This window comes from Scyliorhinus torazame, chromosome 13 (genome assembly GCF_047496885.1).
Source record: "Scyliorhinus torazame isolate Kashiwa2021f chromosome 13, sScyTor2.1, whole genome shotgun sequence".
NCBI classification, from domain to species: Eukaryota; Metazoa; Chordata; class Chondrichthyes; order Carcharhiniformes; family Scyliorhinidae; genus Scyliorhinus; species Scyliorhinus torazame.
The window spans coordinates 161884917-161911711 of NC_092719.1; the positions used below are offsets into that span (position 1 = coordinate 161884917).

The window sequence follows — 26795 nt, forward strand, 5'->3', positions numbered from 1 at the left end:
ATTCACGCCGCCTCCAGGCTATTCTCTGACCCGGCGGGGGGTTGGAGAATCCCGCCCCTGGTTCCTCCCACTGACTACATAATCTGTTCCCAAAGCATAAGGCATTACTTTGTCTCTTCTTACAAGATTTCCCTTGAATTGTTTAGCCAAGATCAAACACACAATACCCCTCACAAATGATCTACTCCCCAGAGGTCTTTCAAACATAAACAATATTCCATTAGCTAGCTATCTGTAAACAAGTAAATGGTTCTCAAGATCTATCATCAGAACACTTTACCTGGAATTCAATGTTTACCCCTCTTTTACAGCACCTTAATCACTGCTCTAGCTGCCATACTGCCTGTATACATCTTAACCCAGGTTTTAATAATAATAATAATCTTTATTAGTGTCACAAGTAGGCTTACATTAACACTACAATGAAGTTACTGTGAAAATCCCCGAGTCGCCACACTCTGGCATCTGTTCGGGTACACTGAGGGCAAATTTAGAATGTCCAAAGTTTAGAATGTTTCCTCCCACAAGCATGTCTTTCAGAACTTGTGGGAGGAAACCGGAGCACCCGGAGGAAACCCACACAGACACGAAAAGAACGTGCAGACTCCGCGCATTGTCTCAAGCCGGGAATCAATAACATTCCTGCAAAAAACAAAAAATATAAAATGTGACAATTTCTTACATTCATCGCAAATGGTAATGTCCCTGGGGAACCCCAGTATATACTTCCCCCAGGTCGAAAAACAGCCATTCACCACTATTCCGTGTTTCCTGTTGCTCAGTTAACTTCACATCCATGTTACTACTGTCACTTTGATCCCAATGGCTTTAACTTTGCTGACAAGTCTGTTACGTAGCAGTTTATCAAATACTTTTTGGAAGTCCACCTATGCCACATGAACTGCATTATCCTCATCAACTCTCTTTGTTACCTCATTAAAAATCTCAAGCCAATTAGTTAAGCACGATTTGCCTTTCACAAATCTGTGACAGTTTTCATTAATTAATCCACATTTTGTCAAAGTGACTGTTAATTTTGTCGTGGATCATTTTGAAAACATTTCTCACCACTGAGGTTAAACCACCCGGCCTGCAGTTGCTGGGTTTATCCTCACACCTTTCCTTGAACAAGGGTGGAACACCTTTCCTTGAATAAAGGTGTAACTTTGGAGCAATTCTCCAATCCTCTGCATGCCGCCCTGGCAGCTAAGGAATATCAGATTATAGCCAGTGACTCTGTAATTTCAATCCTTGCGACCCTGAGTATCCTTGAATGCATCTGATCCAGTCCTGGTGATTTATTAGCCAGCTTTTCTGACACCTCCTCTTCGTAAATGTTTAGCCCATCCTGTGATTCAACTTCTTCCACAATAACAGCATTGTTTCTTTGGTTGAGACAGATTCAAAGTATTTATTTAGGCTCTCAGCAATGCCCTCTGCTTCCATGCATAAATCCCCCTTTTTGGTCCGAAAGACTTCTGGATTCCTTTTTATGTTAGCTGCCAGTTTCTTCTCATACTCTCTTTTTGCTTTTCTTATTTCGACAGCCTGGTTCTCACTTGTATCATCAATCTGAATTCTATCATACAGATTATTCCTTCAGGTACATTTTACTTTCTGCGACTTTTGACATGCAAGGAGCCATTCAGGATTAGAAAAAGACTCGCATTTATACAGCACTTCTCACGAGCACCAGTTATCTCAAAATAGAACATAGAGCATAGAACATTACAGCGCAGTACAGGCCCTTCGGCCCTCGATGTTGTGCCGACCTGTGAAACCACTCTAAAGCCCATCTGCACTATTCCCTTATCGTCCATATGTCTATCCAATGACCATTTGAATACCCTTAGTGTTGGCGAGTCCACTACTGTTGCTTTACACCAGGTACGTACTCTTTTGAATTGCAGTCACTATGTCGTGGAGGAAGTCAATAAGGATAATTGAAAGCCCCCATTCTCAATACCCGATAGCTTTTACACCTCTGATTTCCTTACAAATTTGTTCCTCTGTATCTTTCCTATTTGTAGCCTATAGAATATACCTAGCAGTGTAATGGTACTTCAAACAAATAGATTCAATCCCTGAACCCTCTAGAACATGCACTATCTCCAGCACTGTAATATTCTCTTAATTAAATCTGTCACCACTTTTCCTTTCTCTCTTTCCTGAACACTTTGTATCCAAGAATGTGTAGTAATCTGTCGGTGGAAGCCAGGTCCACATATTACTTTAAGCTTTAACCAAACCAAGCATAGAGCTTTCGTCAGCTCATATATAATGATCAGATTAACCGACAACATTGTTCCATGGTGATTTAAAATCATTCAAGAGCATTTCCACTTAGATCTGAATAATGTTCATTTCTGGATAGACACTTATGAGGTCTGAATGAATGGTTCACACAGCAGGATGCTAACAGGAAGTTAGCTCCTTCAAATACAAAATATAACATAATCAAAGATTAATATCGTGTGATGCTTTATTTATTGATAAATACTGATATTTATGGCGGAAGAAAGCATGTTTCCTTTAAAGATCCTTTTTCCAGGGTCATGAGATTCAAAGTTTCAGCTGTTTTACTGTGTCAGTTTGTGACTAAGTCCATGACCCAAAGAAATGGGCATTCATCCTTGTAATGCAGGCTTTTTATTGCCAGTGTGGGGTCAGAGATTCTCACCTTGGATAGGACACTCAGCCCATCAGATCTAGACAATTGTTCACCAACTTTTGAAAATAATCCTCCATCATTTTACTGGGACGCACTCAGTCACAACACTTAAATGGACAATTAACTTAGAAAATTAATACAGTAAAAGAAAGCTAAACAAACTGACAGCTACTTCACCTGAAAAGGAACACATTTCCCTCCATATATTAGAGCTCTTTGTGGCGAAGGAAAGCACAATAGAAGAAATACAATTCAACTGCTTTGAGACAACTGATAGCATTTTATCCCGAAGCATACCATCCTGAAAAATATTAGTATTTATTGGAAGGAAAGAAAATGTAAACCATATTTAGCCCAAATACATAAGGAGTATTTCTGACTCAGCATCCAGACACAGCTGCAACCCTTACGTACTAAGACCAAACACTGTATGTGTTTATAAAATATAGAGTTCCTCATGGCTATTTCTAAATTTTAAAAAACTAAACAAATGTCCTTAAAATAGTTAAACAAAAAAGTGACTGTGCCCCATAATAAAATAAATCACCTTATGGTTTCAGAAATCTCACACCTTGTTATTTGAGGAGCTATCTGGGGACGGCATCGCCCAACTTCAAAGAGAGCTATACAAAGGACATCTGCATGTAGTAATCCAATTTGATCAGAAGGAAATGGATCATCTGCTAAGACAAAGACCTTGCAACCACCCTTTCAATTGCTAATCATGAGACATTTAACAGTCAAACATGGCGAAGAGGTGACTGTCATGTGACATGGGCCTCTGGCTTGTAGAACCAACAAAATTGCTTTGCTGAACTGTAAAGCACAGTCTGCTGTTTACCATCTGATTGACAGCCTCACAGAAAGGGAGGTCTGGCCAGGTTGAACACCTGGCTCCAACTACACTTCATTGACTGAAATTTAGTAACATTGCTTCCAAGACTGATCCATCTCTACATGCCTATCCCATTGTGTAAAGTCAACACCACCAAAAAAGTGAATTCTGCAATACTGTTTTTTCAGCCCACAACCTCCATGGATACTCATTGGACTTTGATTCTGGAACCCACGTGACCCAATATTTACTTTTGCTGTGGACTCGGCACTGTAAATCCTTCTATTCTCTATCCCTCCCTTTACTTTGAGTTTGGAGGTGACATTGCGACCCTCTTCCCATGTTTGTGCGAATAAATTAACCCTTTGAGTTTATCCTATTTTGAGTTTGCTGTGAGGTTATTAATAGAAAATTTGATTGCACCAAGAGGGAAAGAAATCAAAACAACTTTCTGCTTACAGATGGGTGGCGGGAAAAATTAGCACTGTTTAAATTAACCCCCCTCCTGTCTATAACAAGGTGCAATTCTGTGAAGGCCTTCATCTGGTTGTTCTTCAGTGATTTGAAAATAGAAGAAAAATCAGGTTGATTAGTTCCAAATCTCCAATTTTTAAAATATTCTGTGCGTCTTGTTTCTCCAATGCATTGGATACAGATCAAGGAAAATCACACTTCATTTGTAAGCATACTACATTGTCATTTTCATTGGAATGATCTATTTTATAAGCTAAATTTCAACATTGCAGAATGAAATCCTTTGATTCATGTCAATACAGAAGAAGTTATTAAAGCAATTACAGTCTGACACATTTGGGTAACAGCACAAATTCCCTTGCATACAAAAACATGGAGCTAAATTTTACGTGGCAAAGAAATGTTGACCATCAGCCGAAGGCAGCCCGGCAGCTGGTGGGTTAAACTCAGTGAAAGTGGAAACCTCCCACTCAGCTCCCTAATTCCTCCTCCCCCAGTAGGAGGCAATCCCCCACCCTTAATAAGTACCCATCAATCTGATTGGCCAACAGCTCCATCAGTCCCAGCAGCACCAGAGCTCAGTAGTGGGTGCTGCCGGGACTATGAGGAGGAGCAGGAACAGGAAGGCTGCCAGAGCTACGCGAGTTCCATGCTTTTACGGCGGGAAGTATCCAAGAATACAGGGAGGAGGGAGATGCAAGTGGAGGGTCAGGTCTTGGAAGGCAGATGGAGAGGAATGAATTGGGGGTTCCCCCAATGTACGCAGGGCATGCCCTGCATGATACCCCCCTCACACCCAAACTAATTTGAACACGTTATCCCAATATAACCTACCAAAACTTGTCTCATTTAATGGAAACACCTCCCAAGTTAACATTTGCTTTACTTGCTGTCATCATACGCATCAGAGGGCGGCACATGGCACAGTGGTTAGCACTTCAGCCTACGGTGCTGGGGACCTGGGTTCAAATCCCGGTCCTCGGACACTGTCAGTGTGGAGTTTGCACATTTTCCTCGTGTCTGCGTGGGTTTCGCCCCCACAACCCAAAGATGTGTAGGGTAGGTGGATTGGCTTTACTAAAGTGCCCTTTAATTGGAAAAAAATAAAAATAATTGGGTCCTCTAAATTAAAAAAAAAATCATACGCATCAGAATGGTTTATTGGTCATCCCCAATCAAAATTACATCATAAGGTACAAAATTCAATCACATCCACTGTTGAAATGAAATGTAAAATAATAGTACCTCCTGAGAAGAAACTCCCCTGTAACCAAAGTCATGTAATCTGAACTCCAGAGTGTCCAGACTGCCTGATGTTTTGTGTAAGAACAGAGCTAGAATCTTCTTAAATTCCCTGGATATGGTAGCAACAGTAATAGGATACCAGACCTGTACCAGAATGGTCTGTTGAGAGAAGGCATATAGATTCATTTTCGCTGGATTGTTACTAGGCAAAGATGTAATGCAGTCTATTCAGCTCATTTTAATTCACAGATTCTCAAAGGCAGAGCTTCGTTACTTGTTTCAGGGTCAGTGCCGGTTTTAATTTTCCAACATTTCTGAGATTCTGGGAAGCTTCATTAGATTGGAAAATAACAAATGCAGCTCCTACATTCAAAAAGAGAGGGAGACAGAAGGCAAGAAACTATAGGCCGGTTAGCTTAACATCTGTCATAGAAGCTATTAGAAAAGGCATTATAGCATGGCAGAGTCAACATGGTATTGTTTGATCATGTTTAACCAATTTATTTGTGCTCTTTAAAGTAGTGACAGGTGCTGTGTAGAAAGGGGAATGGATGAATGTACTGTATTTAGATTTCCAGAAGGCATTTGATAAGGTGCCACATCAAAGGGTATTGCAGAAAATAAAAGCTCATGTTGTAGGTGTAACATATTGACATGATTGACATTGGGAGAAAACTGGCTGGCTAATAGGAAACAGACAGCAGGCATAAATGGGTATCTTTCTCCTTGGCAAGATGTAACAAGTGGCGTGCCACAGGGATCAGTGTTGGGGCCTCAACTTCTTACAATTTATATAAATGACTTCAATGAAGGGACCAAACGAATGGTTGCTAAATATGCTGATAACACAAAGATAGGTAGGATAATGAGATATGTGAAGATGACAGATTGAAGAGGACAGAAAGTGGCTATAAATGGATATGAATAGGTTAAGTGATCGGGCAAAGATCTGGCAAATGGAGAATGATGTGGTAAAGTGTAAAATTGCCCATTTTGGCAGGAACAAAAAACATTATCGAAATGGTGAGAGATTGCAGAGCTCTGAGATGCAGAGGGATCTGGGTGTCCTCGGCGTGAATCAGAAAAGGTTAATGTGCATGTACAGCTAGTTATAGAATGTTACCATTCATTGCAAGAGTAATTTAATATAAAAGTAGGGAGGTTGTGCTTCAGTTAGATAGGACATTGGTGAGACCACATCTGGAGTACTGCCTACAATATTAGTCTCTTTATTTAAGGGGCTGGTTTAGCACAGTGGGCTAAATAGCTGTCTTGTTATGCAGAACAATGTCAGCAGTGCGGGTTCAATTCCCGTACCGGCCTTCCCGAACAGGCGCCGGAATGTGGTGACTAGGGGCTTTTCACAGTAACTTCATTGAAGCCTACTCGTGACAATAAGCTATTATTATTATTATTATTATTATTAATAAGGAAAGTTGCAATTGTATTGGGAGCAGTTTAGATTTACTAGACTAACACCTGGATTGGATCGTTGTCTTATGAGGACAGACTGGACAGGCCAGGCTTGAATTTGTGGAGTTTAGTAGAGTAAGGGGCAACGCCACAAGAATAGTTACAGTGCAGCAGGCCATTCAGTCCATTGAGTCTGCACTGGCTCTCTGCTTGATTGAAACATATAGGTCCGTAACTTCCTCAGAGTGGCAATCTCTGTAAGATTGCGTGGTGAGACTGGGAATGGGGAGTGGTTGGGGGTGTCCTGTCCGTGGTTGGGTCTTGGTTATTTTTAATAGTTACTCTGGGGTTAGAACTGATTTATTTCCTTTAACTCTTTCAGAGTAACTATTAGGGTAAAACTGGCAGAACCATTTAAATTGCTTCTGTCGGATGGTTCCCAGCCCAGCGCAATTGTCCAGAGGAAGTTAGCACTTCTGGGCAATTTCTGGGTAAACCCTTACGTGGCTACTGTCTAGAGAGATACCCCAGCACATCATCGAGGTACCCCCTAAATGCTACATTGGGAACCAGGAAGTTACAGGCCTACAGATCCTGAGGGGTGGTGGAAGCAGAACCTTTGAATATTTTTTAAAGGCAAAAGCAGATAGATTCTTTACAAGAAACGGGGTGAAAGATTATCGGGGGTAGGCAGGAATGTGGGGTTGAGGTTATAAACAGATCAGCCATGATGTTATTGAATGACACAGCAGTCTCAAAGGGCGATGTGGCCTACTCCTGTTCCTAATTTGCATGTTTGTATGTTGTTAAATGTTCGTAAGGTTTTCAATGGATACTGTCCGTGTGGAGTTTGCACATTCTCCCCATATCTGCGTGGGTTTCACCCCCACAACCCAAAATTGTGCAGGGTAGGTGGATTGGACACACTAAATTGCCCCTTAATTTGAAAAAAATAATTGGGTACTCTAAATTTATTTATTTTAAAGTTTTTAATGGATAGTACAGGGAAATGGTGGTGGCAAATGGAGCAAGTAATACTTGCATCCACTCCCTTACAATCTGACATCAAAAATGCAGATGGGATAGCATTAGCCACTGGAATTCCTACTATTCGTGACTTTCATGCTCCCAATATATAGTATGCCTAAAAGAGGCTGAAATTAAGTCTACAAAAGTAATTCCTGTCAATTTTATGATCTGGACACTGGAGAGAAGTTGATTCTGCCACTTGTGATACTGATTTCCAGTCTTCACTAAAATATCTAACTTGACTTGTTGTCTCCTCCTCCAAGGGCTTGTCTAACACCATATTTTCCCCAAACGCCATCCCAAGTTTTGGGCAAGGGGTGCAAAACAACTGTGCCAATCCTGATGTTGGCAGCTGTTGGCATTATGCAGATGACCTGATCGTTGGAATTCTTAGATCAGGCATCAAGATTTAACGATAAGCAATGAAAACAAACCTCAATGTAGTTTGTCAACCAAAAGCAGTTGGGATCCGTATTCTCCACCGTAAAAAGGACATTACCACGAGGAATGATGCTTCCTTCGGGAATGGCTTTAATACGAATTGGTAAATGTCCATTATGTTTCTGAAACAAAAGATTTCAAGGCACTTTCAGACGGATCATATTATACAATAATAATAATCTTTATTAGTGTCACAAGTCGACTTACATTAACACTGCAATGAAGTTACTGTGAAAATCCCCTAGTCGCCACACTCCGGCGGTTGTTCGGGTATACTGATGGAGAATTCAGAATATCCAATTCACCTTAGAAGCAGGTCTTTTTGGACTTGTGAGAGGAAACCGGAGCACCCGGAGGGAAGGCACGCAGACACAGGGAGAACGCACAGGTCTATTGCCAGATCTGCTGGGTTTTACCAATTTTCTGTTTCTACTTCAGATCTCCAGCAACCACGGTATTTTGCTTTTATTATTGTAGTATACTTCACTGTATTTTCTAATAATACAAAGGCCCAAGATCTATTTCACTCAATAGGACATTAAAAAAAAATCTTAACAGGTGATGCACAATGCATTGTGGGAACAAACAATAGCCTAGAATTTCAGATGTAGATTAAAGCAAGATTCAGAAGTCCATTTCAATTAGTTTTGCAAACAATAACGAAAAAAGGGTTTTCAGAGATTTTTGTAGACTTCAAAATCAAACAGACTTCTTTGCAATCACTGGAATATTTCACCTGACTTGGGCATTTGTGTAGGCCATTAAGCTGCTATGGGTCAATATACTCCAGTCCATGGGTACTATGTTTTCAAATCAAGTCCCACAATGACGTTGAGCAGTTCAATTGTGAGCTCCTAGGATGCAACTTTGACAGAGTGAAAAAAGTTCAGTAAAAGTTCTGGATTATAGGGAATAAAAGCACAGCAGTTACTGCTGAGAGAGATCATTTAAATCCCAAAACAATAATGCCTTATTTAACCAGGGTAACTCAAGTTCAAGGTGTGTGTCTATGGATTGGTATTCAAGCATGAAATCACATTACTGACAGTGACATAGCTGTATTTGCAGTTTAACTGTGAAACTAATACATAATGAAAATGGTAAAGAAAAACATTCCGCATCATGAATTGAACATACTCATAGGATTGATCTAAATAGAACTGCTTGTACATTCTAATAACACCCCTCAAGGGATAGTTATTTTACCGTTACAATGTATCGCCATCCTTCCTCATGAAAAACAGACTGCTTGAAATGAAGATCATAGATTTGTTTGGCTTGTTGAATCTTTTCCTCTGTCACAACTGAACCTGTATAGGATGTATTAATGAGACAAAGTGGTAATATGTCAATGCAGGACCCAAATGAATAACTGAATGAGTCCATGTCCCAGGACAAACTGAAACAGTTAGGTACTAATAGTACTCGCCTGGCCACAAGGGGCACAAATCAAAATTGCACTCCTCTTGCGCCAGCCAATTATTAAAAGATCAAATAAAATCTTCTACTTAAGTGTCAAACAGTCAACAGTGTAAACTGCAATCTACTTTAGTCGTGTTGCTGCTTAACATAGTCATTCCATTCCTGTGAAACTTAATAGCAAGACGGGAACCAGGGAGAAGAATACACATCCTTTACCCTGCCAAGTGTTCAGAACTATTTTGTAGTAATTACAGATGGAGATTGAGCTGTAATGGCCAGGGTATTCCTGGAAATCATATTAGGCTATTGAATGCCAGTAAGAAATAGATTGGTTATTGTGACAGCAACAAGCTGCAAAAACTCAGATTACTGCAAAGGCCTAGCCATTTCTCAAATTGCTGGAAATTATGCAAGAATAGAAACCATTGAAATTCATACATGATTTCTGTTCCTGTTCCACAAAGTCAATGTGTTGTGTATTCATGTTTGTTCCTAGTTGGAATAAGGTCACTTTCGGAGTTCAATCATATGACACACTGATGACGCCATCGGCAGTTTTGGTGGACTAACGGTCAGTGTATTCTAGCAGCCTGTGATGAAGAACTTTTCGAATGAAGCTCGTGTTTGTTTTGTACCTTTGTGTTCTGCAAGCCTGACTTTGAAAATACTGCACAATGTTAAAATCCAGCAGATACTTGGGGAAGATATTCAGGAGTTATTCTGTTGTCATAACTGACCTGGATTGCACAAGTGTCGCATTTCATGATCAAATGTTTTCGAAGTATAACTTTTAGTTTGGGGATTGAAGTTGTGAATGTAACATAATGGAAGTGCCTGGTTTGATGAGAAGCTGCTAAATAGGTGCAAGATAATTGCCATTCAAAGGATGATCCATGTTTATTTAAATTGGTCAAAGGGGTGGAAGTGAGAATACACTTTGGGTCGCCACTTTCTAGGTTTCCTCCTAGAGACCGGATGCCTACAGTTGACTCCATAATTACATTATTCATGTGGGTCACTAGATCACAGAAAAGTGTGAAAAATAACGGGTAAATAAGAGAAGGTCTTAAAGTAGCCATATACTTTTCAGATTAAATGACAGATTTGAAATAGGAGGTAATGGGTTTAAATTTCTGTCTGGAACATTCAAGATGCATCGCGTTACTGTAGGAGTAGATTGCAGGGAGGTATGTTTTGGGTTTATCTGTGTGTTTTCTCATAGATTATGTTAGTCAGCTCAAGACTGGCACTTTATGCCAAGAGATAGAAGAGCTTAGAAGCTGTTGAAGCTTGGGAGCATCTTAGAAGGAGAGAGAGAGAATTTGCGTGAAATGCAGACCACAATTAAAAGAGTTATCAGAAATCAAGGATATTGAAGTTGGGGTCACTAAGCAAGAGGGCAGTGAAGCCCATGTTTGAGCTGCTGTATCCACAATCATGAGGTACTTCAGAAGAGTTGGAAGGTCATTTAACTAGATGCTAGTGTAAGGACCCCAAGAAATCTCATACCTTGAAGAATATCAAGAATACTGAGGAGAATCAAAGTGAATTCCTGAAAGCTGTGGCACACTTTGGTTTCATCCCAGAAGAAGAGGAACCCTCAAGATCCTGTAACGAATAGGGGAACGCTTAGGTGGAAATTAAAATAGAATAGGGAGAGTCCTGTTGTGATTTACGGGCTTAAAGAACAAGTGTTTACAAAATATAGTTTCAATTTGTTTTCCAATTTAAGGGGCAATTTAGCGTGGCCAATCCACCTACCCTGCACATCTTTGGGTTGTGGGGGTGAGACCCACGAAGGCACAGGGAGAATGTGCAAACTCCACATGGAAAGTGACCCGGGGCCGGAATCGAACCCGGGTGCTCAGTGCCGTGAGGCAGTAGTGCTAACCACTGCGCAACCATGCCACCATAAAATGTAGTTTCAAGTTAGAAATACTTGCATTGTTTAAAGTAGAGTTAAAGTTGTTTTGTTTAAAACATGAAACCTCGTGGTGTAATTCTTTCAATTAATAACTCAAGTGTTTGGATTTAAAGGTTAATTGCTGACCCTCACCTAAAAATAAGAGAGAACCACATGGACACACTGGGAACGATAGTGGGGGAGTGGGGGGACAGGATGAACAAGAGAACAACAAATAACTGGAAGGAATAAGACTGAGAAAAAAAAAATTCGGAAAACAAAATTTACACTGTCAGCATGCAAGATTTTACAAAGAAAATACAGAAAATGGTGGAAATATTCAGCAGGCCAGGCAGTAAGTTAGTCGGCAGAATTTCATCCAGCCCATTCTGGCAGGAAACGTGGCAGCCAGGCCCAATTAATCATCTCCTTGCAGCAGCAGAAACTCCCGCAACTAAGAGGGAAGCGAAACGGGCCATTGCAGGAAATTGGCCTGCTGGTGCTGGAATGTTGATTGAGGCCCATCATTGAGTCAATTGACACTGATTATCTCTGAACCCTCCAGGATTTATCAGTAGCTCAGGGATTAAATGCGGATGGCACAGCTATTCCATGCCTCCCGAATGCTGCCATTCTAAGACTTTGCCTGGGCTTTCTTGGGGGTATGGGCAGCACGGTAGCACAAGTGGATAGCACTGTGGCTTCACAGCGCCAGGGTCCCAGGCTCAATTCCCCGCTGGGTCACTGTCTGTGCGGAGCCTGCATGTTCTCCCCGTGTCTGCGTGGGTTTTCTCCAGGTGCTCCGGTTTCCTCCCACAGTCCAAAGAAGTGCAGGTTAGGTGGATTGGCCATTATAAATTGACCTTAGTAACCAAAAAGGTTGGGAGGGGTTGTTGGGTTGCGGGGATGGGGTGGAAGTGAGGACTTAAGTGGGTCGGTGCAGACTCGATGGGCCGAATGGCCTCCTTCTGCACTGTGTGTTCTATGTTCTATGTTGTGGGTGAGAGGGTGTCCCTCTTTTAAAGAGATATAGTGCCTGATGGAGGAACCTGGCATAGGGAAGGGTGGACGGATGCAAAAAACTACCCCCTGCCTTCAGCTCCCACTGGGACTACTGAAAAATAGAGATCTACCGTCCCCTGATTGACTCGCAGCTTGAGAGATGATATTTCTGCCAACAGGGTTCTATATCCTTGGGTACACCTGGCACTGGTCAGTTAGGCCTCCCCACAGAGGGGACATGGGTTTCCCCTCCATTCTCCAACTGGAAGGTAGGATCCACATCAGGAACATTAAATTCTGCCCAATATTTCAGGTCAGTGATCTTTCATCATAACTCAGAGATGTGAAACATTAACTCGGTCTCTCTCCCTACAGGTACTACCTTTCCAACAGTTTCTGATTTTATTTCAGATTTCCAACATTTTTGTTTTAGCATTTTGTGGCAGCGAGGAGGTTTGAATAGAGCTCTTGCTGCTATAGTATAGGGCCTTAAGGGAATCTGCAGCATAGCTAAAATTCTAGGCCAATTTTCATTGAATTTGGCCTAGTTAAGGATGTGTTCTAGTGAATCCCACCTCTCAACTCGCATATAAAAATGCAAAATAAAATTAGAATTTCTACTAAATTGTGGCTGGTCTACTCAATGGTTTACAGTATAGATTTTTGTTTTAAATCCCTGGTCAACAATATTTTACCTGATAGATATTTTTTCAGGATATACTGTAATCCAAAGAACACAGTTTCTTTGAAGTCATCAGCTTTTCCTTTACGACATTCAAAATAAGAGTAGATTTTACAGGTGTTCGGTGGATACTGTTTGAAATGAGTAACCTGAGGAAACATTAAAAATCTTTTGTGTCAATTGTTTTAAGTCTCAAAATAAAATTTACCCACCTCAATGGTAAACATTTGAAAGACAGCTGTCACATTTCACAAGCTTTTAAAATATCAAGTTGTCAAGAGTGCAAAGATGGAGAGAGGAGAAAGACAGAGAGAAAAGGAGAAACAGAACATGAAAGAGGGCAGAAGAAAAAGCAACAGAGCGTAGAGATGTGAGTGGAGAAAGAGAATGTTAAAAAAAAAGTATTTGTATAAAAGAGCCATACTACACAGTTAGACAGACAATTATGAAAGATCAATTTTTTTTTTTTTAATGTTTTAGAGTACGCAATTCATTTTTTCCAATTAATGGACAATTTAGCATGGCCAATCCACCTAGCCTGCACATCTTTGGGTTGTGGGGGCGAAACCCACGCAGACACGGGGAGAATGTGCAAACTCCACACGGACAGTGACCCAGAGCCGGGATCGAACTTGGGACCTTGGCGCCTTGAGGCAGCAGTGCTAACCCACTGCGCCACCGTGCTGCCCCTGTGAAAAATCAATTATATCAGTTCTTGTCAATAATCAAATTACAATCCCACTGTTGTTATCAATGTTGAAATCACATTCGATGATCGGCCGGAAGATCCCCATTTGCACAAAAATTGGGGGCTGCGCCACTTTTGCGATGCTCCACCCCCTCAAACACGGCGTCGGGACGGCCTCAGGACGTCACCTGAGGCCCTCCCCCGATGCTCCACCCTCGATGAGCTGAGTTCTCGATGGCGTGGAACATTTACGGTATATTTTTTCATGGACCCTGCGTGGTGGCTGCGGACTGTGTCCAGTCGGGGGGGGGGGGGGGGGGGGGGGGGGGGGGGGGGGGGGGCGTCGGGGGGGCGTGATGCTGGCCAGGGGTGCTTTGGCGAGGGCTGGGGGGACTGGTGGGGGGTGGTACGGGGGTGGCAAGGGTGGTTACTGGGGGACATTATTTGGCAGGTTGGGTCCATACGCGGCAGGCGACCGCCGTGCGCATGCGCGGCCATGGACCCTGCCATTCTCCGGCCGTATCCACATGTAGAGGGGCTTTACGCTGAGCGGCTGCTAGCCCCCACCGGATGGAGGATCAGTGCAGCTGTTGTCCCATTTTTTCTGGCGTAAAATGCCACTGTTCCCATGCCTGCGTCAGTGCATAGTCTGGAAATCGGAGAATCCAGCCCATGCATTAGTATAACCTGACAAATGTAAAAATCAAGATTGTGATTCCATTTGCTACATGACCAAACAATTCCAGTCGCTGCCATTCTCAAAGGGAGCTTCCGCTGGCAGCAAGACTGACCACTGGTTCCAGACAACAGTACGAAGTCTTACAACACCAGGTTAAAGTCCAACAGGTTTGTTTCGATGTCACTAGCTTTCGGAGCGCTGCTCCTTCCTCAGGTGAATGAAGAGGTATGTTCCAGAAACACATATATAGACAAATTCAAAGATGCCAGACAATGCTTGGAATGCGACCATTTGCAGGTGATTAAATCTTTACAGATCCAGAGATGGGGTAACCTCAGGTTAAAGAGGTGTGAATTGTGTCAAGCCAGGACAGTTGGTAGGATTCAGACAACAGAGCTTTCTAATATGCAAATCGAGGTCGAATGATGGCCAAGTCTCCGACAACAAAACTTTCAATTGCCCAACTTCCCAACTCATTATCATGAAATCGTGAGATTTCTGTAGCCATTGATTTGTTCAAACACACCCTCATTTCCATCTCTGACGCTCAGTTAGTATTTTGACACCTTTATTCTCTCCATTCTGTTTATGTCCCCTCTAGCCTTTTTTGTTTCCTCAAGTCAGGGGGAGGGGGGTTCAGTTGAGCGAATCTGGACCGCAGCTGGCTGACCTCGATTGAAATTTCGCTGGACAGACAGGAAAAGGCAAAAAAGGCACCAAAACATATTTGTAAGATTTTTTTTGTGTAGCTAGGAGGAGCAAGAATGCTGTTCCAGGCTGCAGAAGAATGATGCAGAGTGCATAATTTCTAACAGTAAAAGCTATTCTGGACAGTCAAACATATCAGAGAATTTACAGTGCAGAAGGAGGCCATTCGGCCCATCGAGTCTGCACCGGCTCTTGGAAAGAGCACCCTACCCAAGGTCAACATCTCCCCCCCCATCCCCATAACCCAGTAACCCCACCCAACACCAAGGGCAATTCTGGACACTAAGGGCAATTTATCATGGCCAATCCACCTAACCTGCACATCTTTGGACTGTGGGAGGAAACCGGAGCACACGGAGGAAACCCACGCACACACAGGGAGGATGTGCAGACTCCGCACAGACAGTGACCCAAGCCGGAATCGAACCTGGGATCACAACTTAGACAACATACCTCTTCTTTCACCTGAGGAAGGAGCAGCGCTCCGAAAGCTAGTGACATCGAAACAAACCTGTTGGACTTTAACCTGGTGTTGTAAGACTTCTTACTGTGCTCACCCGAGTCCAACGCTGACATCTCCACATCATAGACAAATATTGTCATTCCTTCAACATTGTTGGCCAAACTCCTGGATGTCCCTAACTTACAACATTGTGAGAGTGTAGTTCAAAAAACAAGGCCCACCATCACTTTCTCAGGAGCGACTAGAAATGGGCAATAAATGTCAGCATTTCCAGCAAAATCCATATCTTGAGAATGAATTAAAAATACCACTGCAATATGTTGTGCTGCAAAATGCAGCTGCAGAAATGGCAATTATAGAAGGCACGGAAATAAAATGTCAAGATGGTTGTAAATGTTTTCAAGCAATAATACTACAAGATTACATCCTTGATTGCTAACAGTAAAATCTTTGCTCTCCGGATTTTATGTCACATTTACACTGTTTTCCAAATCGGTTGAGAGTAGCATAGATTTTAAATATTCACCTGCTTTCCTTTGTACGATCAACAGTGAAAATTGCAATGTGGGAAGATGACCTTTCTTCGAAGGTTACCTTCACACTGCAAATGAAGCAATATGGCAAAGAGATTTAGCTTCACAACAGTAAAAAGTGATACTTAAATTCAAAGTTAAGGCCCAGCTCGACCCCAAAGAAATTCGGAGGAAGGCTGCTACTTTCTTCATTATTCCAACCTCCTCCAGTCAGGTTGGAGTCCCTGACTGCAGATTCACACTACCACTGCAGTTTATTTTTTCATTTTTAGAGTGTGGACTGTCATAGCCACGCTCATTTTGCATGCAAATACAGCTGCCGCATTTATTGTGTAACTTGTTTCTCCAGGAAAATGAAGTAATGAAATGATCCTATCATATCAGGCATACGTGGGCAGTAATTTACACTGTTAACAATTAAACAGCTGCTCTCCAGTGTCATGATATGTATATTGACTGGGATGTAAAGGGTTCACAAGTTAATGATAATGATTCATACCACTAGAGGGAACCACAGGACAGTCATATATATATCATGTGACTCTGGGATTAGAAGATTAAGAAGATTAGATAGTAAAAGGATTAGATAGAGAGGTCTGAGAGAGAGCAGTTGTATACTTGAGAGTTCTATAAATTAGAGATAGCATAGTTTTATACAACAATCTTCTACTTTAGGAATTGAATGGATCTTAGTTCGTAGTGTAAATAAATTAATAGTTTGGTTTGTGAACAAAGCTTTGTTCAACACTACGCATCAAAGCCATCCAGGTAAAGCAGAATACAGAATACGACATCCAGGCTATATGACTTGAAGAACAGTGATATATTTGAAGAATTTGCTACAAAATAAATGTTTCAGTGTACAGTAATCCTTTTAACTTTGATGCTCAAGGTAAATCAAAAACAGAGGGACCTCAGTGCTTGAATTTGCACAAATTATTTGGCTTCAAAACTTCAATACAAGATGGTTAAATTTGAAGAGGGTAACTACAGTTTTTAAAAGAGGAAAGCAAAACAAGTTCTTGCAATTTTTCAGTAAGAAATGTCATTTTCTTTAAACCAATATTATGAGTGAAAAGGTGATATTTCTGCAATGACATGCAATTATACAATTCTTTACACAAACACTGGGTACTTTACAGTCAGTGAAGCAGAGCTGCTTTTATTACTTAAGCATTAACAAACAGTTTTTTAAAACCTATATAAAATTGTGCAGGTGAGCAATGAAACTGGTCTCCATTGGCACTTAAGGTGTGCAAACACTTGTTCACAACTGCAAACAGAATTTTTCATTCAACCCAGAGTTTCAAAAAACCTGCTGAACAACAAGAATGGGTATATAGATTCCAAGTTGACAAACTGTCAAGGATCATACTCTGAACCATCATTTTGAGCAATGCTCCACTCTCCTATTTGTGGATAACATTACATGCAATCAGCAATGTGACCTCCCACCAGCAGGTGGCATCAGACATCAGTCATGTGACATCCAGCTATCGGCAGAAGGCAGCAAGGTGTACATCAGGACAGTCACACATAAAGGTAGTTCCAGGAGAGTCTCATGTCATTCTATGATAACTTGGTCTGCTTAGCATTCTGGTTGTTACGTTACCACTTGTACATCAATAAATCAGCATTCTGGTTAAGTCGCCTGTACAATGTAGTTCTGTACAATACGTGTAACGACAAGATCACAGAAAACAACATGCTACTAGGAGTGCTGAAGATTTTAGGGTAACATCGGAAAAGGTGAAGTTGCATCGTCTGAAGAACCGACCTGGTGAACTGCAACCATTGGCAACTCAATGCAACAAACGACACTGAAGTTCGAGGTGGAAGGTTTAAAAGCACCCAATCAGCTTCAAGTCTTGGGTAATGTAGACGAAAACTGGCATGTTTTCAAACAGCAGTTTAAACTCTATGGGCGGGATTCTGCGACCCCCCCCCCCCCCCCCCGCCGGAAGACTCCCAGGGGGACGGCGTGAATCCCGCCCCGCCGCTCCGACGCCAGCTGCCGTATACTCCGGCGGCAGTTTGCAGGCGGGGTTTACGCCACGCCGGTCGAGGGCCGTTGGCAGCGGCCCCCCCAGCAATTCTCCGGGCCTCGATGGGCCGAGCTGCCGTTGTTTCCTGGCCAGTCCCGCCGGCGTGAAATGGACACGGTCCATCACAGCGGGACCTGGCTTGTCGGCCGTCTAGCGGGGTCCTCGGGGGGGGCGCCGGGGGATCCGGCCTATGAGGGAGGCACAATGAGCTGTGCGCAAGGGACATACACTGAGCAGGCATATCATGTCTATGGACACACTAGTTAAATTTGTTTATGTTGTTTATGCATAAACCAAATGTGCAAAGTAAAGATATTAATCATGTTTGTACATAAACATCCCGCTGGTTTAGCACACTGGGCTAAATCGCTGGCTTTTAAAGCAGACCAAGGCAGGCCAGCAGCACTGTTCAATTCCCGTACCAGCCTCCCCGAACAGGCGCTGGAATGTGGCGACTAGGGGCTTTTCACAGTAACTTCATTTGAAGCTACTTGTGACAATAAGCAATTTTCATTTCATTTCATATCTCCAAAGGAAGGGGGGTGGGGTGCTATGCCTGTGGATAATATTACACGTACTCTGCAGTGCGACCTCCCACCAGCAGGTGGTGTCAGACATCACTGGTGTGACATCCAGCTATTGGCAGAAGGTTGGAAAGCGTACACCAGGACAGTCACACCTGAGGGTAGTTCTAGGAGAGTCTATGATAACTTGGTCTGTATAGCATTCTGATTGTTACCTTACCACATGAACATCAATAAATCGTCATTCCGGTTATGTCACCTTAGTTCTGGACAATACTTGCATCAACACGATCACCTGCCCACTGGCCTTTGTGTTGGAGCAACAAATGCTTCAAGGCAACGGATATACCACAACTATTTTTCATCTTGTCAATCCAGCTCACCTGAGAGAAACAGGGCTGGCTATTTTGGGGAATAGATTCTCCACTTAATTCTCTACCCTACTGAAGGTTTAGAAAGTGTCAGTCAGGATTAATAAGTGTTTAAATCCAGCACACTTTGTGTGCCCACACTTAAGAGTTAGCAGGCATAAAAAGTAGAACTTGTATAATAGAAACAGTGAGTCCTTTCCCAGCTGTTCTATTCCAGTTGCAGTCACTGCCAGTGGCGGGTGTATCAAGTGTGACTATTGCTCGTTGCAAGGCTGCAGGTTGAGCAGTCAGCCCCACTCAGTCCCACACCGCAGGGCACAGGTAATAAAGAGGCTGACAATGAGCAGCTGACGCCCGGCTCCCCGGCTGCAGCACCAGCCTTTCACTCTACCTTGTAGGAATCGGTGGCCAACAAGATGTTGAAGTCGAATGAAGCAACGACGGGTGCAGTGGTGGCGGCGGCGGCTTCAGCCATCGCCCACGCACTGAACTCTATCTCGGACTAGTGAGCGTCAGCTCGGAGCGGAGCCTGACCAAATCTAACGTCAACCCTGACATAGCGTCACAGCCCAGGGCGGAGACAGGACAGAAACCAGCGCAATCCCGGAGTCATCCCGGACTTATACCGGAGTCATCCCGGATTTATAACGGAGTCATCCCGGATTTCCGACCTTCGGGGGTGGACCCTGGAGTAATCCAGGAATTATCCTGGGTTAATCCAGAAATCATCCCAGATTTCCGATTTCTGATGAGGAACCTGGAGTAATCTCGGTATAATCCTGAACTAATCCAGAAGTGATCCTGGATTGTTTGCTCCCGGGGTTGGAACCTGGAGTCATTCTGGAATGATCCAGGAGTGATCCCAGATTGAGCCAGGATTTCCGACTACTAGGGAGTCTTCCCTGAGTGATCCGAAAATAATCATTGAGTAGTCCAGGAATGATCCCAGATTAATCCAGAAGTGTTCCCAGACTCCTGGTGAGAAACCTGGAGTATTCCTGGAGTGATCACAATTGTTCCCCGAATAATCCAGGAGTGATCCCAGAGTAATCCAGGAGTGATCCTGGATTATCGACTGCCGGAGGTGGAACCTGCAGTAAACTGGGTTGGCATGGCACAGTTTTTCTCTGCCCTTATTGGTTCGCCTTTTGGGGCCTTGATTGGCCTTTTGGTTAGAATGTCCTGATTGAACCAGATTTTGTGCCAGAGGTGAAGAAATGGTTTTGAAAAATTCCTTTTACCCAAACTATCAGACCAGAAAATGTAAACCGAGAAAAATACATCCCTTTGAAGGGGATGGCAAAATCAGGATAATTCAATTTTAGCAGAGGGGGTTTGAGGGGTAGAGGAGTGGATCAAAAACTGGGTCTGGATTCTCCGTTTCAGCGGCTCAGTGCCGGCTCGAGAATTCGCGGGAGGTTTACGACCAAAAAATCGGCGCCGACCCTCATCGATTCCGGGACCAGTGAGGGGCTGGCAGTGGAGCCGGGTGAAACTCCCGGCTCCCGCACCGAAAATGGCCGGGTCCCTGGCTGCGCATACACGCAACTGACAACCTGCAGCGGTCGCGCCATCTGCGACCCCACAGGCCACCCCCTGGCCACCCCCAACGAATCCCCCCTGCCCTCGTGGAAGTCCCCCCGGCCAGCGGCAGGGATCCTGGCTGAATGTGGCGGTGCTGGACACAGTCCCCAGCTGCCACGCTGGGTTCCCGACTGCTGAGACCACACGTGGCCCGCGCCGTCGGGAACCCGGCCTATCGGGGGCGGAGCATCACGGGAGGGCCTGCCGATGTCACGCCAACGCTGTTGCAATGGCGCGCGTGATGCGATTATGCCATTTCCGAGGGGTTGCTGCATGGCTGACCGGCGTCAAACTGATGCCAGCCCCGATTTGAGCGTTGGAGTCGATTCTCCTCCGCCTGATCGACGATTACAATATTGACATCAGACTACAGAGAATCCAGTCCCTTGTATTTTATACTTAAATAAGGGCATGAAAGCGGAGCGAGCTAAAGGAACTGGGAGATGAGATTAAGCAACAAGTCAATAGAGGTTCAGTGGCAAACACTGAATAGGATATTTCAGAATACACATAATAGACTCATTCCAAAGAGAAAGACACATTTAAAGGGGAGGGTTCACCATACGTGGTTAACTAAAAAAGTAAGAGGCAGTTCAAACTTGAAGTTCATACTTAAAGTATGTAATTAGGCAAAAACAGGTAGCAAGTCAGAAGATTGGAAGAAATATAAAGAACAGTAAAAAATGACTAAAAGATTAATCAGGAAGGAAAAATATGAGTATGGGAGAAAGCTAGCTAGATACATAAATATTTAAAAAGAAAAGTTAACAAAGTGCACCTGGGGAATTGATAATGGAAAGTAAGGAGATGGCAGAAGAATTAAATAGATATTTTGCATCGGTCTTCACTATAAAGTGTACAAGTAACATTCCAGAAATAACTGTAAATTTGGAAATGGAAGGAAGAAAGGAACTCCAGAAAATTACAATTGCCACGGAAGTGATTTTGGCCACATTTAATCTTTATTATTGTCACAAGTAGGATTACATTAACACTGCAATTAAGTCACTGTGAAAATCCCTGTGATTATCATTGTTAGTGCTGCAGGCTGACAGGTCCCTGGGTACAGATGGACTTCACCCTAAAATCATAAAAGAAATAGCTCATGAGATGGCTGTTCCACTGGTTTTAATTATGGTTACAAAATGTCTGCCGACAGCAACAAATATATATGCAGAGTAAAGTTCCACTGGGACAACCAAAATGATGTTCCCTGTCCGGGCCGGCCTTTATTCTATGTACTTATGAGCACGATAGTAGTGAAGCTCATATTCCATGAGTACCACAGCGAGATGAATCAGGGTATCCCCATGGCCTCATGGGGGTTATTACATGCCCTCTCCCCCCACCCCAGGCCTAAATGTTCCCCCTCTGCAACCATCTGAGGAGGCCTTCTGTGCCAATTTGCAAGCAGTTACGCATCTGCCAGCAGCAGTTTGGGGTCGGGAAGCATATAGGCGTTCGTAGACCGCCTTTTCCGAGATGATCTCCAGAGGTTTTCGGCTCTGGACACGACGCCGTCTGTGAGCATGGACGCTTTGGTTTCCATCTCCAAGCCTGAGTCGTCGTCGTGATGGTCTGGGCTTTGGACCAGGGCGGCTTGCACTCCCTGGCTAAGGAGTGGTCCATAAGGCGGTGGAGGTACTGACGTCCCTGGATGGGCGTCTTCTGAGGCGGGCTCTCATCTTTTAAGATGGTCGATGTGCTTACACAAGATCTTCCCTTAGGTCTTGACCTTCTAAGATATAGGCCCTGCTTTTTCCAACACAGTCCCCAGGAGCCAAAGGGCACCATCTCCGAAATTCCAGATATAAATAGCATCTCCCAGTTGAAAGCTTCTCCCCGACGTCCGATGTTCATTATACCTCCTTTGCATATCTCGTAACAACTCGACTTGGGAAAGTCAGGCTTAAGCGAGTTTGGAGACACAGGCCCATTAGCGGCTCTGCCGGTGCTACCCCTGTCATGACCTGTGGTATGGTTCTGTAATGAAACAGAAATTCTGCCAATTAGGTGTCCAGAGAGCCCGTGGTCTGCTTCTGCATGCTCCACTTGAATGTCTGCACCTCCGCCCTACCAAACCATTTGAGGATGGGTAGGACAGGGTGGTCCAGGTGTGTCTTCTCTTGTTTTTTGTCTCCAAATGTGGAGAACTCCTCGCTCATAAACGGGGTCCTGTTATTGGTAACCAGCACCTATGGAATCCCGTGGGTGCTAAAAAAGCACCTTCATTTTTCAACAGTGGCTCTCGAAATGGTGGAGGTCATCCTGCATACATCAAGCCACTTAGAATGGGCATCCGCAAGGATCAGGAACATGGACCCCATGAAATGTTCGGTAAAGTCAGCAGGCAAACTCACCCAGGGCACACTGACCATTCCCAGGGGTGAAGAGAGGCCGAAAAAAGTGCTCTTGACATGCTGGACATCCTTTCACTACTCGCTCAATGTCTCCAGCGATACCTGGCCATCAGACATTGCTCCTTCCCAACATCTTCAACTTTGAACCCCTGGGCGACCACTACAGGATCAATTCCTAGCCGGGATGACACCACCAAGCTCTCCACAGGAGGGTGCCGTCTTCTACACTTAGCTCCTGCTGTTTCAAAACATAGGTCTGCGGGCCGGGGGAAGGGGGTTTTCCCTGGGGGTTCCCTGTAATCTGCCATGCAGTATAATGTGGTGAAGCTTCATCAATGTGCCATTTCTGTGTGTCCCACGTGCAAATCTGTGCGGCTGTTGGAGTTTCCATGAAATTTAAAGATGCCACGACTTTGTCCACCAATGTGGGGGGGAGGGGGGGGCTGCTCACAGGCAGTGGAAAACAGCTGAGGGCATCGGCATATGCTATTTGCACGCCTGGGGATGTTGAAAGGTATATTCATATGTTGCCAGTAATAGAGCCCAGTGCTGAATCCAGGCCGAGGCAACAGGGAGAATCTCCTTGTGCACCTTAAAAAGACCCAGGAGTGGCTTATCGTCTGTGAAAATGCAAAATTGCTGCCTATAGACATATTCATGGAATTTTTTTACCGCAAATATCACAGCCAAGCCTTCTTTTTCAATCTGGATGTAGCAGCGTTCCATATCTGCCAGGATTCTGCAAGCATATGTGTTGGGGCGTCCTATGCCATTGTCCCATCTATGGGATAGCATCGTCCCGATGGCACGTGGAGCACACATCCAGGCAGCTCCAACAACACTCAAGAAGCTCGCCAACATCCAGGACAAAGCAGCCCACTTGCTTGCTCCTCCTTCCAGAAACATTCAAACCCTCCACCACCGACGAACAGTGGCAGCAGTATGTACCATCTACAAGATGCACTGCAGTAACTCGCCCCCCAAAAAAGATTTCAGTACAGGGGTCGAGCAATACTATGGACACTATAGTCCATGGAACCTTGGAGTTCCTGATCTCCCTTCTCTGCATTCTCGCTGGACAGCATTAATTCAATGACTCTCTTCAAATCAAGCGTACGCTTTGACAAAGCTTCCCCTGTGTGACCATGTTAATATGGTGGTGAAAAAGGCATATGGTACACTTGCTTTTATCAATCGTGGCATAGATTACAAAAGCAAGGAAGTCATGTTGGAGTTGCATGGAACATTGGTGAGGCCACAGCTGGAGTACTGTGTGGAGTTCTGGTCGTCACGTTATAGGAAGGATGTAATTACACTGGAGGAGGTGCAGAGGCATTTCACCAGGATGTTGCCTAGGATGGAAAATTTTAGTTATGAAAGAGAGGTTGGATAAGCTTGGATTGTTTTCACAGGAGCAGAGAAGATTGAGGGGCAAATTGATTGAGATGTACAAGATTATGAGGGGCATGGACAGGGTGTAGGGAACAGCTGTTCCCCTTCGTTGAAGAGTTGGTTACAAGGGGACACAAGTTCAAGGTGAGGCGCGGCGGATGGTTCAGGGGGGACTTGAGGAAATACTTTTTACCCAGAGGGTGTTGTCGGTCTTGAACGCACTGTCTGGGAGGGTGGTAGAGGCGGGTTGCTTCTCATCCTTTAAAAAGTTCCTTGGTGAGCACTTGGCACGTCTTAACATTCGAGGCTGTGGGCCAAGTGCTGGCAAGTGGAATTTAGATTGGCATGTCAGGTGCCTTTCATGCAGAGGTGCAGTCTCGATGGGCCGAAGGGCCTTTTCTGTACTGTATTTCTCTGTGATTCTGTGATAGTGTCTCCATTGTTCTTGCCACAGAATTCAGGCCATTAAATCTGGTTGCTGCCCAAAACTTGATTTTTTTTGGCATAACTGTGAATCAGTGCTAAATTATAATGGCAGGAATGTTTGACCTCCTAAATGTTACTATTTATATGTTGCTGAGTGTGTAGATTGTAAAATGAAGAGGGACTACGTATTAGTTACCTTATGATCTTAATTTCTCAGGGCATTCTCCATTCAACGGACTCCCTCCTCTCATCCCTGCAGCCTTTGATAAAGGTTTATATCTAGAATTCAGGTGCATTGTCTGGTTAGATAATGTAGCTGTAAGTCAAACTGAACAGACAGGGCAGGAATATGGCCTTTTATAGAGGACAAACCAGTCAGTCATATGTTAACAATGAGGCCTGTGACATCACATTTTGCATATATGACTCCTGGATCAATAAGATTAAAGGACAGATTCCTGAAGTGCGTAGAGAATGCTTGCAATCAAATAACAAATATAGGCAATTGTTAAATATGATACAGAATGGAAGGAATGAACTTCACCCTCTAAATAGCTTTCAAAACAAAGAGAATCATCTGAGGGTCCATTAGTGATGAAAAGCATCCAGTTGGGTGGGATTGCACTCAATTAGTTCCATTCTTATCTATCTAACTGTAGCTAGAGGAGGTTTTGTGATGCAATGGGTAACGTCTCTGCCTCTGAGGCAGAAGCTCCGGGTTTGAATCCTATCCCAGGACTTGACAGCCACGATTGGGGGCGTCCGTAATGTGGCCAAGCAGGTTAATTGTCAAGCTGTAAATTCTTTCAATAGATTGATGGTAAGCGGTAAGAGTGGGAGAGATTCCTGGTCAGCCATTCTTGATGAGGAGTGGTGCCCCTCAACCTCTATCCCCTGGATTCAGGCGAGCAACCTGTTCTGAGAAAAACAAGCTGCACAAAACAGACATAAGAATGGACCTTTCCTGCCTCATGCATCACTAGCCATGGGAAATCTTCTAAGTCTAAATCTAATTGCAGCGAGAGAATTATCTGAAATAGCTTTGCTGGCAACAAGCTTAATTAGCAGGCCTATTTTAAATCATTTCATAAGATCTGTTGATGAAAACAACAAAAAATTATGAAGGGGAAGAATCCATTTGCCACCTGGAACTAATTCTGTACAGTGTACCATTTTGTAACTATTGTCGTGGTCTCCAACTGACCAAATCGAAATTCCTGAGAAAGGAATATATCCTATAGGATATAGAGAGTAGAAACATAGGGTGGGTTCAACCAAAATTTTGAAGTGTCATTTTGGGTGGGTTTGGCAGGGTGATTCTCCCTGGCCTTTTGAGTGAGATCAAAACCAGTATTCACCCACACTTAAGATGCGATCTGTTGGCCGCGTCCCGCCAGAACCAGGGCGAGACGTGACTTGTAGATACTGGAGGAGGGTTCCCCCAGGATTCTAACCAGATCTCGTGAGATCGCATTCTGGATCTTGGCCATAATGGGCGGGACCCGGTCTCGCGCGGCTAAGTGAGTTTAAGAACCCACTTAGCCATGCTGCCGTCGGGTCTAACCACCACCCAGCATCTATCGACCTCGCTGAGGAGAACCCAGCCGGGCACCGTTCAGTACTGGCCCCCACAAATGGGGACCAAGAGCAACAGTACCTGGGGGGGTCCCCCAGGCGACTGGAGGCCCCGGGTGGTCGACCTCCAGGCTGGGTGGCACCCTGGTGGCACTGCCAGATTGGCATCCTGGCAGCACCACCTGGCATTGCCAGGGTACGCAGGTGGCACTGCCAGGCTTGAAGGAGCACTGCCAGGGTGCCAGGCTGGCAGTGCCAAGGTACCCTGCTGGCATTTTGCCTACAGCAGGGATCAGACCCGATCGTGTCTTGCCTATTTGAGGTGGGATG

The 26795-nt window shown here is 44.0% G+C and overlaps 1 protein-coding gene across 1 annotated transcript in view; it reads right to left on the bottom strand.

Moving 5' to 3' along the window:
* Nucleotides 1-19618, bottom strand: part of nampt2 (nicotinamide phosphoribosyltransferase 2) — a 74246-nt gene extending 54628 nt beyond the window's left edge. Inside the window, exons 1-5 of the mRNA XM_072470894.1 lie at nucleotides 19520-19618; nucleotides 13131-13266; nucleotides 9315-9418; nucleotides 8102-8230; nucleotides 5226-5384 (exon numbers count right to left, since the gene is read on the bottom strand). Coding sequence (XP_072326995.1) covers nucleotides 5226-5384; nucleotides 8102-8230; nucleotides 9315-9418; nucleotides 13131-13266; nucleotides 19520-19603 — 612 coding nt within the window. The 5' untranslated portion in view covers nucleotides 19604-19618. The remainder of the gene's footprint in view (nucleotides 1-5225; nucleotides 5385-8101; nucleotides 8231-9314; nucleotides 9419-13130; nucleotides 13267-19519) is intronic.
* Nucleotides 19619-26795: the final 7177 nt, after the last annotated feature.